Source organism: Pecten maximus, chromosome 9 (assembly GCF_902652985.1).
Source record: "Pecten maximus chromosome 9, xPecMax1.1, whole genome shotgun sequence".
Lineage (NCBI taxonomy): Eukaryota > Metazoa > Mollusca > Bivalvia > Pectinida > Pectinidae > Pecten > Pecten maximus.
Window position 1 is genome coordinate 19,908,695 of NC_047023.1, and position 16,786 is coordinate 19,925,480.

Genomic DNA, 16,786 nt, shown 5'->3' on the forward strand with positions numbered 1-16,786 from the left:
TTCACAGAGTCATACGATAGTTGCTAGGAATGGGATAAACCGATATCACAGAGGGAAGGGGAAAGACAGCTGGCATGCGTTGTGACGCTACTGACAATAGGTAGCGTCATCATTTCATGTATGATTACCATGTCATAAATCGATGACGTCATCAATTTCAACACACATTTTATGGGACTTGATGGCACGATGAAAAGTTTTTACACTTAAAAACACCTAACGAATGGTTACTTTTTTAAGTATGTAAGAAAAATAATCAAGCATGGGTCTGCTCCTTGGACCCATGTGAGAGAGTTTGGCTGGCAAGCACGTGGCTTGCCCAGTGCTAGGCAGCCAAACTCTTACACAAGACCAAACCCATGTAAGATTCTATTATTTACACAGGGCCATATGAATCTGAAATATTAGTACAAAAATCATGTTGAGAACTAGGTACCTACAGGGCAGTATGAATACCTGAAACACGGAAGTATTAAGCACAGACAAAATGAGTGGAGATTTCGGTGCCATGGCATACAAGCCATCATACAAAAGTACATTGATACTGAATGGAGAATTTGGTCTCTAAGATGCAGTGCGAGACTTATAAAAACATGGAAGAATAGCGAAGAATGGAGAAAATTTATAGTTCACAGATATTAAGTGGAAAATCTGGTCTTAGATTTTTTTCACCTTTTCTCATTGTACATAAGTGTAATTAAATTCATACTGACCTTTTGGACAAGGTGTGCCGAGGTAAGTGGTTGAATTGGCAGAACAGTAGTAGCCAGCCACGCAGGAAGTACAGACGGCCTGATGGGTCAGGTCGGCATATGTGCCAGCACCACATCCAATGGGTTCGGTCGTTCCAATTGGGCAGTAGTGACCAACAGGACAGCCGCCTAAACATTAAACAAAACATGTAAAGGACCACACAATCCACTACTACAATGGTTTCCAACAATAGTAAAAGCATTGAAACAAATTTTTCAATAATGTTTTGATTTTAATATAGTTTTCATATAAACCTCAAATTTTCAAACCTAGATTTTGTATGTTAATATCCTTTCCGAAAATACCACTTTGAATATATTACATTATCCTAAACTTTTTCAATATATCATTTGTAATTCTTAATGTTCACCACTATATTATCATTCCAAAAATAAACAATATTTAATCATATGAAAAGTATATTAATTTATTATATTGAATACTTACCTCCGAATCCTGTGTTATTATTACTAGGTGAGGCAGTGTTGACCCCAGACTGGCAGTAGTAGCCGGCAGCACAGGGGCCAGTTTTGTTGTACTGTCCTGGGTTATCACAGTACCATCCCCCATCACATTGAGTACACTCATCCTCCTGCATCAACATCTCCGACGGGTTGTAGGTTCCAGCAGGACATAGCATCATGTTAAACCCAGTATTGGCCGGGCAATATCGTCCCACAGGACATGGATCAGCTTGTACCTTGTTGACACAGTAGTAACGGGCAGGGCACGGATCACAAGTGCTAGCCAAGAGTGTGGTTCATGTAAGTGCCATCGGCACAAGGGACGGGACTAGCTGTTCCTGTGGGGCAGTAGAATCCAGCAGGGCACACGTCACCGGTAGTGCCATCTGTGGGGGAACTACTATTGGCGGCACGGTCACAGTAGTAACCTTGGTCACAATCACCTAGGATACAGAAATAACTAAGACTAGAGACATATACCAATATCAACCGTACAGGTAGTTGAATAAACGCTCAAATATCAGATGAAAGGTTGAACAAATAAGATACACAAATGTAAAGAACCTTTAAAAATAATGCACTTACCATACATACAGTATGGCAAATAATAATAATAATAAAAAATTGCATCATGAAGCTGATTCTTCTTTCTAGGACTCCTGAATGACTGTATCATAACTGTGGGTAAACATGATCGGAATATTTATGGAATCTTTTGTTTAAAAGAAGCAGGACTTTTTTTTACCTGAGCAAAATGAAAGAGAATGTTATAAGTATGTCCAAATACCTGTGTAGTTCATCTGTCCTTCTGTGTCACAGTATTTTCCAGGAGCACAGTCTAAGCAGTCTGAGATGGAGGTTCTGCCAGTGTCGGGTAGGTAGGTTCCTGTAGGGCAGGGCAGGGGAGTGCCAGTACCCACCGGACAGTAGTGACCGGATGTACAGGTGTCACCGTAAGATTCTCCAGTTGGGTTCTGAGATATGGCTCCCAAGGTACAGTAGAATCCAGCTGAACACTGGCCAGTAGGAGCTACCAAACCTAAAAACGTGGAAAATATTAAATACAACAATTTTTTTACTTGTAAATTCTGCGCTATAAAAGTTCTAAAAAAATCTTTCAATCTTAGTATTATTACAATGTATATGTCACCGAAAGTTCAGCTGAAAAGCTGCAGAATATTTTGTTCCTAATTTTTTTTACAAAGTAACTCTGGTCAAAGATTCTTAATCAATAATGGTCAAGTTTAATGAAATAGGTTAAAAGGAAGTCCTTCTAGACTGGTATGAATTATCTTAGCTGAGAAGTTCTTCCTGCATTTCATTATTCAACTTTGACATGACCCAAGTGATAGTTCTTAAGCCATTATGTGTGTGTGACCTACCTTCTGCTGCACAGTACATTCCTGGAGTACATGGAGTACAGGAGGATACGTTTTGGAGGCCAGTCGTGTTACTATACGTCCCTTGTGGACACTGGGTACCCTGGCCTGACCCTGTAGGGCAGTAGTCTCCGACCTGGCATTCGTAGCCTGTCGTACCATCAGTAGGTCCGGCCACTGTGGCTCCAGACACACACACAAATCCAGCATTACACGGTCCAGTGGGCTCAGTCAAACCTATGTAAAACATATCGTCTGTTATATTCCTGTTCTACTTCACGGCACCACTAGATTTACACCACAGAACCACCAGATTCATACCAACTTTCACGACACCAACAGATTCATACCAATTTTCAAATCATTTAGCTCCATTTTATTGGAAACTTCCAGGAAGTAAGATTTCAATTTTGTCATCAACAAATGCTTCCAAAAGATATGTACATGTGTACAAAAACAATTAATTTTGCATTCAAGTGAACAAAAGTTATCACATGTAAATTCCCAAAACATATTGCAGATGAGAGCAAATTCTAATCTGCAGCATTGAATATGTACCAAAGGTATTGGCCACAATTTTATCAATTTATGTGAAACCAACATAGAGTACCTCATCTAAATTCATAATAAAAAATCTAGAACATCACATATTTTAAAATGAAAATTATAAGGTCTCTACATATATATACAGACCAAGAGCATCGCAGAAGAATCCAGGACTACAGGTCAGACACTGTGTGGTATCCTCTAGTCCAGTGGTGTTACTAAAGGTTCCGACAGGACAAGGGTACGTCTGGGCACTGACCGTGTTGTTGAGACAATAGTGACCAGTTGGACATTCAGCTGGGGTGACCACACCTGTACTATTCATACCACAACAGGCAGCAGCTTCCAGTGGGTCACAGTATCTGGAATTATCATATAAATATTGCAAGGTTCAAGAAAGAACTTAAAAGAATAAAAGGAAAAACACTTTTATTTAAAAGTACATGTGGCAGTATTGGTGACAGCATTGAGCAGAACTACTATAGTATGTTGTTCACAGATTACAACACTACTTACAAATTTGACATATAAACACAACTTACTTTCCCTGCGGACAGCTCTTGCAGTTGGCCGTGTTGGTTTCGTCCTGGTAATACCCAGCGGCACAAGCCACTGGCTGACCAGTTCCTCCAGGGCAGTAGTGACCAATGGTACAGTTGAATTCTGGTGGTGTGGCAGATTGTTGACCAGCAGGACAGTAGTACATGGGGGCACATTCACCTGTATAGTTAGTGTTTCCTGTGCCAGCACAGAAAAACCCATCAGGACAAAGATCACAGTTTGTCAGATTGGTGTTGCCCTCCGAGTCGGACATGGTACCTGCTGGACATGGCAATGGGGTGTTGGTACCTGTGGGGCAGTAATGTCCCTTTGGACAGACTTTGTTTGGAGGATTAGGTTGTGTGTCACTCCCGTTACAGTAGTACCCTGCACTGCAGAGTCCGCTCGGAGAGGAGAGGCCATCATTCATGCAATAAGACCCACTGTCACAGGCCACTGGACCAGTGGATCCTGCAGGACAGTATGTTCCTGCTAAGCACTGCATACCAATGAGTGTGTCGTTAGGATGGGACTGATCCGAGGCGCCGAGGCAGTACCAGCCTGCCGCGCAGCTTCCAGTGGGTTGTGAGAGACCATCAGCTACAAGATATGGAAAGGAAATATAAGACTTGTCCAATATTGATACAAAATTGTATCTCTTATGGAGACAAAAGAGCAGTATCTAATATATTACTGAGAAAATATCTAGAAAATGCTTTTATAATGTGAAAGTTTGATGATTTTGGGATGCTGGTTCCATGAATGAGAGAAATGAAACAAAGGGCAAAGTCGAACCAAAGACAGTGCAGCAGTATAAAGTCACAATGGCATTTGATGTACTTTAATACTACTATAGGATATACATCAATAGTACTATATGATATGCAATTCTTTACTCAGTTTAAGTGATGGTAGGACTTTCACTGCTGAAAAGTTATGGATCTGAAATTTAGAAAAATTGTTGTTTAAATCTTAACACTGAGACGCATTATGTTTAATTGAACTACATACTTTGACAATATTCTCCTGGTGGGCAGGCGAGACAGTCCTCAGGTCCATCGCTGCCATTAACTGGGTTATAGGTTCCTTTTGTACAGGGATTCTGGTAAGGGTCGGTGGTATTGGCTGGACAGTAATATCCGCTCGGACATGGCTGGGCAGCGTAGGAAGTCGAGTTCTCCAAACAGTAGTAGCCAGCTGGACACGAGGAGCACACAAGCTGGCCAAGGTTATCACTGGAAATAACAAAACAAATTATAATTACTTATTTTGATGTTGTGTTTTAATAAGCTTATCATTTATTCATTTTTATTTCTTTACTTATCGATTTATTAATCAAATTCTATTTATCTATTTTAATGATTTTTTGAAATATTATCATGTAAAATTGTTAACTTTACATTTCATTTTCCTGAGATGCATTGATACCTGTTGAAACAATACAAAATATTTTGGAAGTTTTCAATACAACAATTCAATGGACATTGAATGAATACATTTACAGTTTATGAATATAGTCTACAGGACCTAGATCATTAAAATTTTGTTCTTAATTGCCAGCTGAAAGGCCGAAGTGGATGTAAAAACCAATTAAAAATCAAATAAATAAATCATAATTTCAGTTTGAACAGGTGACATATTGAAAACATTTGAAGGGACAGCTAAAACTAATAAGCCATGAGTAAGTATAATTCACCACTAACCTGTATTGACCAGCAATACAAGGGAGAGGTCTTTCTGTACCGGCTGGACAATAAAATCCCAAAGGACATAGTCCTCCTGATCCCGTATTCGCACCTGAGGGTGTTGCTGAGTCCACACCTGAAATTTTGGAAACATTGTATGTTGTTAATACCTAGTTTGACTCCAACTCTGAGGGTATAATCAAACTATTTGTTTCATAGTTTGTATCTGTTCAGTTTTAAATTCATTGCATGTTTTTTACATTTTGATATCAATATTTCTCAATAATTCTGCAGAATTATGTAATGTCACTCCAATTTGCTAAGTAATGACCCACATTTTAAAAACACAAATTCTTGCCAAACAGATTTACTTTGAATGAGCAAGAAACCTTTTTAATGACCAAATACATTGTTTATTGTCCAGATTTGAGTTAATACATCTTATATACACCTGCAGAAGTGAAAAAGGTATCAAGGTTAAAGATAGCTAAAGGGACACTTTCACTTACCAAGTTCACAGTAGTATGCAGCCGAACACTGGCCACTTACAGCGGCCAGGCCAGGAACCAGGCAGTAGTTTCCTCCTGTACACTGTGTACACTGCGACACATTGGAGATGCCGTAGGTGGGGTTGAAAGTTCCAGCTGGACATTTTTGAAGGTCAGCTCCTGTCCTTGCTGGGCAGTAATACCCAGGTGAACAAAGGTCAGCTCGATCACGGTTTACACAGTAGTATCCTTCAGGACAGTCGTAACAGACAGAGGCACCAGTGTGGTTAGTGTAGGTACCATTAGGACAGAAGTTGTGGGTGGGAGAGCCGGCAGGGCATGCTGAACCTGCAGGGCAAATATCTCCTGTGGTTCCGTCAGTTGGTTCCGCCTGAGTGGCTCCCGCAATACAGTAGTATCCTGCAGAACAGTCGCCAGCGACTGCTGAGGCACCTGTGGTGTTGCAAAACTTGCCAGGTTCACAGCTAAGACAGGCAGATTCGTTTATCATACGAACATTAGGCTGGTAGCTACCCGCGGGACAGGCCAGGGGTTCATAGCTGTTGGTTGGGCAATAGAATCCAGCAGGACATTCATCACCGTATGTCTGACCAACTGGATTAGCCGATTCAGAAGCATTTGAACAGAAAAATCCAGCTAAACAAGCTCCGTCAGGTGCACTTAGCCCTGGTGATGCACAGTACTGTCCTGGTGTGCAAGCTGTACAGTCGGTCAGTGCTGGTAGCATGTTTCTGTGTCCATAGGTACCACTCGGACAGGGTGTGGGGCTGGACCAGCCTTCCTCACAATACGTTCCCTGTGGACAGACGTTGCCAGTTATGTTGTCAGATGGACTCGGCGTACTGGATTTGAGGACACAATAATACCCAGCGTGGCACTTTCCTGATGGTTCGGTCATGTTCTGATTCTCGCAGTACAAACCTGGTGGACAGTCGTTACACTCGGCAATACATTCCAGGCCAGTGGTGTTGCTAAATGTCCCAATTGGGCATGGATTTTCTCTATCAGTCATTGTACCATTTGGACAATAGAACCCAGCCGGACAAACTTTGGGAGTCACCACGCCATGGGACGGAGCAGCAATACCACTCTGCTGTTCACTGATCGCCTCTGTCATGTCACAGTACATCCCTGCAGCACAATCAATACACTCGCCACGCTCCTCAAGAGGCTGGTAGGATCCTGATGGACAAGGTGTCTGGGTTGCACTACCCTGTGGACAACTGTGTCCAGCCAAGCACTTGTTACCTATTGGTTGTGCAAGAGTCATTCCCTCGGGGCAGAACCAGCCAACGTCACAGTAACCGTTAGGTAGATCTCTTCCATTTCCTGTACAGTACATCCCAGCTGTGCAAGGTAGACAACTGGATATATTGTGAGCCCCAAACATATCATTGAATGTGCCTGGGTCACAAGCAATAGCATATGGGCTAGCGGTGGGACAGTAGTGGCCCTTTGGACAGATGTCACCAAATGTTTCATTGACTGGATTTGACAGGGTGGAGCTACCATTACAGAAGTGCCCAGCAGTACATTCTCCGGTATAGTTAGCTAGGCCATCGGTACCACAGTAATATCCTCCTGTACATGGTATAGGGGCATCAGATCCTTCAGGACAGAACGTCCCAGCAGCACACTTCCCTCCAATGTTGGGGTCAGAGGGCGAGGCATCCCAGGATCCAGGAAGGCAATAGTAGCCTCCCATACAAAGCCCTGCTGGGGCAGGAAGGCCCTGGTTGGGGCAGTAGGATCCAGCTGGACAAACATAGCACGAGGTGACGTTATGGGAACCAGTGAAACTGTTATAAGTACCATTGGAGCATGGGTACTGTGATGAGAACTGGGTCCCTTCTGGGCAATAGTAGCCTAAAACAGAAACAAAAGAGCTGTTAATCATGAAGTAATATAATTATATGTTATATATGTTTAAAAGGATAGCATAAAATTGTTGGAGTAAAACTTGTAAATTATAATAATTATCTTGGAATATGTAATGGATATGCAATGTCTGACGGAATATATCGTCTAGAGAGTCATCTTACAGAAAAGGTCTGCGATCAGATTTTTAGCTGAAAATGTTCATGCTTGCATTACGCATGATATCTATACATACCAGCTGGACATTCTGTTGTGTTGGAACTTCCAGTGGTGCAGTGGAAGCCAGCTGGACACACTGTACAGTTAGACTGTTGTTCATGGTCAGTATAGGTTCCAGCATCACACTGAATAGGCAGACTGGCTCCCTCGGGGCAATATGAGCCTGAGGGACAAGGCCCTCCAGTGGCTGAGACAGCTGAGGGACTGGAGGAGTTGGAGCCCAGGACACAGTAGAATCCAGCGTTACACAGTCCAGAGGGGAAGGTCAAACCAGGGATGTCACAGTAGGAACCAGGGCTACATTGCTGACATTCAGACTCCGCTGTCAATAGCGTGTTGTTGTTGAAGGTCCCAGCAGGACATTGAACAGGTTCTTGAGTCTGAGCCACACAATAGTGACCCAAGGGACAGGGACCGGCATCCCCAGTGGAAAAGGCACTTGGCGTGGCAGAGTTGGAACCACTTCGGCAGTAATAGCCTGCACTACATTGCGCTGTAGGGGCAGTCAGATTGGTTGTGTCACAGTAAAAACCTCCTGTACACTGTGTGCACTCAGTCAGATTGGACAGCATGGTGGAGCCACCAAACGTTCCAGCTGGGCAAGTCTCCCATACCAGTCCTGTCCCTGCAGGGCAGTAGAATCCCTGGGGGCAGGGTTGGGGATCAAATCCTGGTTCGCAGTAGTACCCAGCGGTACAGGATGAGCAGGCCACAGTTTGAGTGACCTGGGTAAAAGTACCAGCAACACACTGCATGGGGACAGCTGTTCCTTCTGGACAGTAATGGCGGACTGGACAAACATTTCCAGTGGAGTCAGTAGGTGTGGATGAGGATGCATTCATGGTACAGTAATAACCAGCTGTACAGTTACCAGATGGGGCAGTCAGTCCATCTATTTGACAATATTTTCCTGGGTCACAGCCTGTACAATCGGACTCGTATACAATACCTGGAAAAGCAAAGAGAATGTCAGTGAGAGATATAGGACAAATTTAAATCTTTTGTGTATCTATCAGTATACATAATATGGTACCAAGACAGGTGGATATTGTACAGAAATTCTAGAAATTCTAAATCGACTGATACATTTTATTTTAACAGCTTAAGTTGTGTAAACCAAATGACAGATAGATAGATAGATAGATAGAAATCCCATTCCACATAATATGTGTGTAAATATTGTTCATTTTTTGCAAATAAATTCATGAACAGCAGTTTACAACCAATAAATTGAAATATTCTTAAAACTCAAAGGAGGACCATATACAGATTCATAATAATGGGAGTCAGTACTGAAGAAGTAAATCCTTATTGTACCCACAATATGTCTGCATGGTGTGTGCTGCATGATGTATTAGGGATTTGTTTGTATTGGGCCAGTGTTTCCAATTGCTCATTTATAGTATTGATCATACATCAAAATTTCAGATAGGTAGAGTTGAGAGACAATGATTACACACCTTGACAACTCCAACACACAAACCATTTACACATGTACAGATACTCCAGAGGACACCAATGGATTAGTATCAATGATTACACACCTTGACAACTCCAACACACAAACCATTTACACATGTACAGATACTCCAGAGGACACCAATGGATTAGTATCAATGATTACACACCTTGACAACTCCAACACACAAACCATTTACACATGTACAGATACTACTGAGGACACTGATGGGTTAGCATCAATGATTACACATCTTGACAACTCCAACACACAAACCATTTACACATGTACAGATACTCCAGAGGACACCAATGGGTTAGCATCAATGATTACACATCTTGACAACTCCAACACACAAACCATTTACACATGTACAGATACTCCTGAGGACACCAATGGGTTAGCATCAATGATTACACATCTTGACAACTCCAACACACAAACCATTTACACATGTACAGATACTCCACTGAGGACACCAATGGGTTAGCATCAATTGTTTGGTAGAAGTGTGGAAAAGGAAAGTCACCTTGAGTTGGACCATAGGTGCCAGCTGGACAATTGGTTCCCAAGGCCACACCTGGCTGACAGTATTGGCCTGCATTACAAATGTTACCAGTCACACCATCTACTGGGGTAGGTGTCTCCGCCCCTCCTGTACAAAAGTACCCTCCTTGGCAGTCACCAGATGGAGCCGCCAGTCCTTCAATTCCGCAGTACTTTCCTCCTGGACACGGGGTACACTCCGCTGATGACTTGAGACCTGAGCTGTTGGAGTAGGTTCCATTTGGACATTTGTATTCTGTAGCATATTTTGTACCATTGGGACAGAAGTTGCCTGGTTCACAAATGGCCGGATTCTGGACACCAGTAGAGCAGAATGTGTCGTTTTGTGTTGAACCGTCACAGAAGTAACCTTCTGGGCACTCTTTACACACACTCTGGTAAAGAAAAGGAAGATGGTGTATATCCATGATTACTTGTCAGGACCAGTATTGGATGGACATATAAAATGTAATCAAACTTTTCCTTCCCTATTTTCAATTTTTGCCAGTCTTTCAGAGTTTTGCAGTATGTTTCCTTTTCTTTGGAAATAAAAATCTGACAATACCTGATTATATTATTTACCTGTCCAAATTCGTTCTGATAAGTCCCAGAAGCACACGAGGTAAGCATGGCACTTCCAACCTCACAGAAATGTCCTGGCGTACAGATATAGTCAGCCGGACTGCTAACATTCTGGCCTGCTGGACAGTAATAACCAGCAGAACACTGCCCTGTTGGTGCTGACAGCCCAGAATTATCACAGTACCAACCTAGTGAAACAAAAGATTCCGCCAACTTTAACTTTGTTACTTCAGATCACAAGTGTCACTATCCACAAAATATTGCTTTTAAAAAAGTAAAATGTCATTTGACAAACATATTAATTATTTTGAAGTTGTATTCAAAAAGGAAAGTCTTGCTGAATGTCAAAATTTCTAAGAACTCCGAAACCTTAGAGAATTTTTAACAACCATGCTAATTAAATAATGTAAGACCCAGCCTTACCGAGGGTACAGGGCTGACAGTCGGAGGAGGCAGTGTTGCCCAGGGTGTTGGAGAAGGTTCCTGATGGACATGGTTCTGGTGTACCTGTACCTAAGGTACAGTAGTGTCCAGTGGGACATATACCACCTGTGGTGTCATTCTGGGGATCTTCACGGTTCGCTCCCAGAGTACAGTAGTAGCCAGCCCTACACGGTCCCGCTTCAGTTGACAGACCGACCACATCACAGTATTTACCTGTCAATATACTCATAATCAATATAGCAGATAAAATACCAACGTTACGACTTCGATAATAAATAGCATTAATTTTATTTTTTTACATTACAGTCTTCACACAAGTCTGGAATTTCCTTGTTTCCCATCAAACAATTGCTTGTTTACTTATCATAATATCCCAGTTATCATAATATCCATGTAATCCTAATATGTTTCTTTGGAAAAAAGAATATGATGAGCAAGATCCATTGTACTTCCAATTAGCATTGTAGAATTTACTAGGTGTTCCACTAATCTGTAAGCTTACCTGTAGTACAAGGTGTGGGTTGACTGGAACCTGTCGGACAGAATTCTCCAGGCTGACACTGACCGCCAGTAGTGTTTGATGGACAGAAGCAGTCAGAGTAGGTGGCATTGTAGACAGCAATATCTGTTGGTTGGTTCGACCATGCTCCACGTATACAATACCACCCACCTGCACAGTCCCCTGAAGTTGTGGACAAACCAGTAGTGCCGCAATATTTGCCTGGATCACATGGCAAGCAGTCTGCAACACTGTGTTTGCCTGTCACTCCATTGTAGTAGCCCTTGTCACACGGATATTGATACATACTACCTGTTCCCACCGGACAGTAGTGCCCCAAAGGACAGACATTTCCGGAGTAATCTGTGGAATTTTCTGGACAGTAAAATCCTGCAGGACAGTCAGTACATGAAGCCTCTCCAGTACTTGGGTTGTAGGATCCGGCTGGACAGCCTAGTGGATATGATGTTCCGTTCGGGCAGTAGTGACCGACAGGGCACGGTCCACTTGTGGCGTCAGTGACTGGGTTGTTTGGTGAGGAAGCCCCTTGTAGACAGAAGAAGCCTCCCCAGCAGTCCCCGGTGGGCTCTGTGAGGCCTTCAGTTCCACAATATTTACCATAGGCACACTGGGTACACTCTGATGCAAGAGTAAGCTTGGTCTGGTTACTATAGGTTCCATTGGGACATCTATCTGGAGTCACTGTTCCACTTGTACAGTAATGACCAGCAGGACAGGGCCCTGCGGTGCCAGTGTTACCAACGTCTGGTGTCGCCGAGTCTGACCCTAGAGTACAGTAATACCCAGGATTACAGGGCCCAGTGACAGACGTAGCATTAGCAGTGTCACAGTACATACCAGCGGTACACTGTGTACAATTGTCCACATCCCACAGTCCAGTAGCCATGCTGTAGGTTCCAGGTGGACAGGACTGCCACAGCACCCCAGTCCCCTCGGGACAATAATACCCAGGTGGGCAGGGGTCAGGGGTCAGGCCCGTTATACAGTAGTATCCCGCTGTACAGTTCCAACATGCATCTGCCCCAGTGTTGGTCATATATGTTCCATCTGGGCAGGGGAGTGGTGAGGTGGTGGTTCCTGGACAGTAGTGCCCAATGGTGCAGGGATCGCCAGTTGTTCCACCATCAGTTGGCGTAGGGGTCACTGCCTTACGGGAGCAGTAGTAACCAGGATCACATGACCCAGATGGAGTGGTCAGACCTGTACCATTACAGTAGTAACCCCCAGAACAGTCCTGGCATTCTCCAGATGTAGCCAATCCGGTACTGAAAGACCATGTTCCCAGAGGGCAGGGCTCAGGCACTGGAGTTCCCTGTGGGCAGTAGTTTCCTATAGGACATGCCTGACCTGTTGTCCCATCAGTGGGTGTAGCTGTTGATGACCCATTCATACACCAGTATCCAGCCAGACAGTCGCCTGTGAACAATTAAGGTATCAGTGAAAAAGAAACTTTTATTGGTGTTGTGCAATACATTACTTATTATACAGATGATGTACAACAACCTTTCATCGGGAGTTCTAAGGTTCAACGGGAGTTCTATAATATGAAGTATTCCTTCTTGTTTTAAAGGATTGTATGATATATTTGACTGTATCAGGACTCCTGGTATTGATTATACTCTCCTGAAGATATGATTTACCTGTGTAGTTGGTGAGTCCTGCAGAACCACAGAATTTGCCCGTGTCGCAGGGAGTACATTCACTGATGTCCATCAGCATGGTAGACGGGTTGTAGGTACCGGCAGGACAGGCGTACTGGGTGGCGAATTCTGTGGCATTGGGGCAGTAGTAGCCCATAGGACATTCGTAAGGTGTGTAGGTTGTCACAGGAGTATTGGCCACATTGCAGTAGTAACCTTTGGGAGAAAAACAATGTACAGGTGTGGTATGCAGTCTAAGTCTGGGAAGTTGATCTGAACCAATTTAATTTATGGTGGAATCATTTATGATTTAAGTAAAAAATACCACAATATGATCAGACCCATTACTAGATCTCCAAACGATCTCCAGAGCTGGAAAAATTAGACATCTTAACGAACAAGAGTACCATCATTGGTATAAAACTAGACTATAAATCTTGTCTCTCATTGTATATCAATATACTGCGCACTAGAATTAGGGGGTGAGTTCATCAACTGGAATCTATATTGCAATACATATATACCGATATTTCAATAAAAAATTATTCAAAGGTAAATTGCATATAGTTTAAATGAGGTTTTATATTGTAGAAAGAATTAAAATCATCACATTAAAATATTTGACCCCACAAAATAATAGTTAACTCCCACACAACCCTTAAACCAAATATTAAACCACAGTACACTTATAAAGGCGTCTACTGATGTTTTTAAACACTTAACATTTGATCAAAAATGTCTAAGTGCAAAATGTTTTTTTTAAAAAGAAGACTTCTCCCCAAAAAAATATTCATTCCCACTCTGGATCGTAATAGCTAACTCATACCCCCCCCCCCCCCCCCCCCCCGGAAACCAAATATTAGAACTCGAGTACAATTATAAGGAGTTTAATTACGCCTTTCAACACTTGCATCAAAATCTTTTCCAAAGCAAACACTGATGCCAACACTGGGTGATGGGTGATAACATCCCCCCCCCCCCCCCCCCCCCTCTCTTCAAGAGGCGAGCTAAAAAGAAAACAAAGGTTATTGTCATACTTTATCATAAAAAAATCAATTAACCAATAGTAATGTCTTATAAATGAGACTTACCTGGTTCACAGAATTTGCATGAGCCTTGGCCGTTTTGGTCCTGGTAGGTTCCTGAGGGACAGTTGATCTCTTCGAAGACCCCAACTGGACAGTAGTGACCTGGGGTACACGTGTAGGTTACTGGATTCCCTAAGCTCTGGCCAGTCGGACAGTAGTATCCTGTGGTGCATCAAGGCAAGAACATATACATATGTTTTGAATCCAACATACCTGTTGATTCTGTTTTCTTAATTTAACATTTAAGCTTATTTTGCTTAGTCTACCCCTTAAACTTCTGCCATAAGCACTTCCTATAAACCCTTGCATGTGTTGAAACCAATCTCAGAACATTTAAGCTATTTTGCTTAGTCTAATCTCTTAACCTCTGCCATAAGCACTTCTTATAAACACTTGCATGTGCTGAAACCAACCTAAGAACCACCATGCTCAACATACCTATGAACCACTGTGGCAATCTATACATTCTAACAAATGAGCCGATTCCTATATTTGAACCATTTTGATCTGTTTGAGTGGTACCTCTGAACCAGTGCTGAGTGTTAGTCGAGAGTACAATATATTTTTACCTTCAAAATGAGATCTGAAGTTATATAACTATATATGATAGAAGTTATATGACACAACCAATATGATGATTAAGAGTACAACGTTTCGATGACTACACTGTCACTTTCATCTGACTAATACCCAATGTGAAGCATACTAGCTCTGTCTTATGTAGTGTCAGATGGTAAAAGATTCTATCTACCCCAAAGGATGTTTTGTCTTTATCATGATCCTATTGAAACCAAGTTCGAAAGTAGTGTGACGAGATCGTAAAAATATGGGATGAGAGCGCCACAGACTCTTGCACATCTATGTTAAACAAAGCGACGTAGCTGATTCGACTACAGAACATCATACCATCTTGTACACTTGTTTGATTTTATTTCATTTTTACCATCTCTTTACCTTCAAAGCACTGTCCTGTAGGTTCTGTGAGACCAGTAGAGCCACAATAGTAGGCCTGTGTACAAGGTGTACATTCTGACGACTGTGTGAGGCTGGTCATGTTATTGAAGGTTCCTGCTGGACAGCGTGCTTGGTTGGTTGTGCTTCCAATCTCTAAAAAAGACAAAACAAGCTCAGATCAACTCATAGGAAAACCATAAGTCACCTCAAGGTCATACAACTGTTATAATTACATCTGAATGTTATTCATCAATCATGGTTTACTCAAGGTCATACATCATGTATGATTTACTCTAGGTCATATATCAAGCATGGTTTACTCAAGGTCATACATCATGTTCATACATCAAGCATGGTTTACTCAAGGTCATAAATTTGGTATGATATACTCAAGTTCATACATCTTGTATGATTTGTCAAGGTCATACATTGACAACATTTTTTTCAAGGTCATGAACTATTACGAATTCTTCACAGTCCTACATATCACTTACCACAATATCTTCCCATAGGACATATGTCACCAGTAACACCGTCCGTGGGATCTTCTCTTATAGCATTTAACCCACAGTAATAGCCAGCCTTACAGGAGCTTGTCACTGTTGCTAACCCTGTATAACAAATTTGGAACATTGTGTGTAACAGGGCATTCACTTAAACACTTAACCCAAAGGAAAGGTAGAAGCCCATCAAGGGTCCGAACCCTGTATAACAAATTTGGAACATTGTGTGTAACAGGGCATTCGCTTAAACACTTAACCCAAAGGAAAGGTAGAAGCCCATCATGGGGGCAAACCCTGTAAAACAAATCTGGGAAATTGTATATCAGTGGGTTATTCCATTATAACACCTAACCCATAGTAATACATGGGGTAGTTATGACTCCGTCAACATCAGATTTTCATTTGTTTTTATATTTTTATACATACATATTAAGGTTAAATCAAAATTATATGTACAAATGTATTAAATTATAATTCTGAGGCTCTTCCTATATTTTCTATTTCAAAAATGTCGATGTATGGAAATTACAACTCAAACTTAAAAGTTTGATCATATTCCTGTACTGTAAAACACTCATCACTATCTACATCATTGAAGGCTATCTTTGAACATAAAACACAGTAATTGATTTTTTGAAATATGCAGCCCAAGTTAAAATGCATGGAATATCAAAATGATATATTGTTTTGAATTATAAAATAACATTCTAAATCATGCTATGAAAACTCTGAAGAGGCTATATCCTTAAAGTAAACTTAAAGACATTGATGAGGTCTCCGATTACCTGGAGTAGCACAATATGACCCTTCTGTGCAGGAAGTCGGCTCAGATGAGCCTTGGGGACAGAAGAACCCTGGCTGACATTCCCCTCCTGTCGAGTTGCTAGGACACAAGCAGTCTCCGCTGGTGAAATTGTTATAATTGGTTGGTGTAGCAGTCTTCGCTCCTTGGACACAGAAATACCCTGTAAATAAAATTTAAAAATGAAAAATAATGCCAACTTCCAACCTAAGGAAGTTTCAACAGTTTATCAACTGTATGAAGCACAGATAGACATAAACGACATAGCTTTCAGT

At 42.0% G+C, this 16,786-nt stretch overlaps 1 protein-coding gene across 1 annotated transcript in view; it reads right to left on the reverse strand.

Moving 5' to 3' along the window:
- Positions 1–16,786, reverse strand: part of LOC117334493 — a 155,995-nt gene that overhangs the window by 42,263 nt on the left and 96,946 nt on the right. The window contains 20 exon segments of the mRNA XM_033894150.1: positions 714–881; positions 1,201–1,504; positions 1,506–1,660; positions 2,005–2,256; positions 2,600–2,833; positions 3,290–3,504; positions 3,685–4,282; positions 4,694–4,917; positions 5,386–5,503; positions 5,877–7,742; positions 7,990–8,922; positions 9,962–10,373; positions 10,561–10,748; positions 10,984–11,217; positions 11,507–12,940; positions 13,165–13,380; positions 14,256–14,414; positions 15,207–15,359; positions 15,701–15,817; positions 16,495–16,674. Coding sequence (XP_033750041.1) covers positions 714–881; positions 1,201–1,504; positions 1,506–1,660; positions 2,005–2,256; positions 2,600–2,833; positions 3,290–3,504; positions 3,685–4,282; positions 4,694–4,917; positions 5,386–5,503; positions 5,877–7,742; positions 7,990–8,922; positions 9,962–10,373; positions 10,561–10,748; positions 10,984–11,217; positions 11,507–12,940; positions 13,165–13,380; positions 14,256–14,414; positions 15,207–15,359; positions 15,701–15,817; positions 16,495–16,674 — 8,160 coding nt within the window.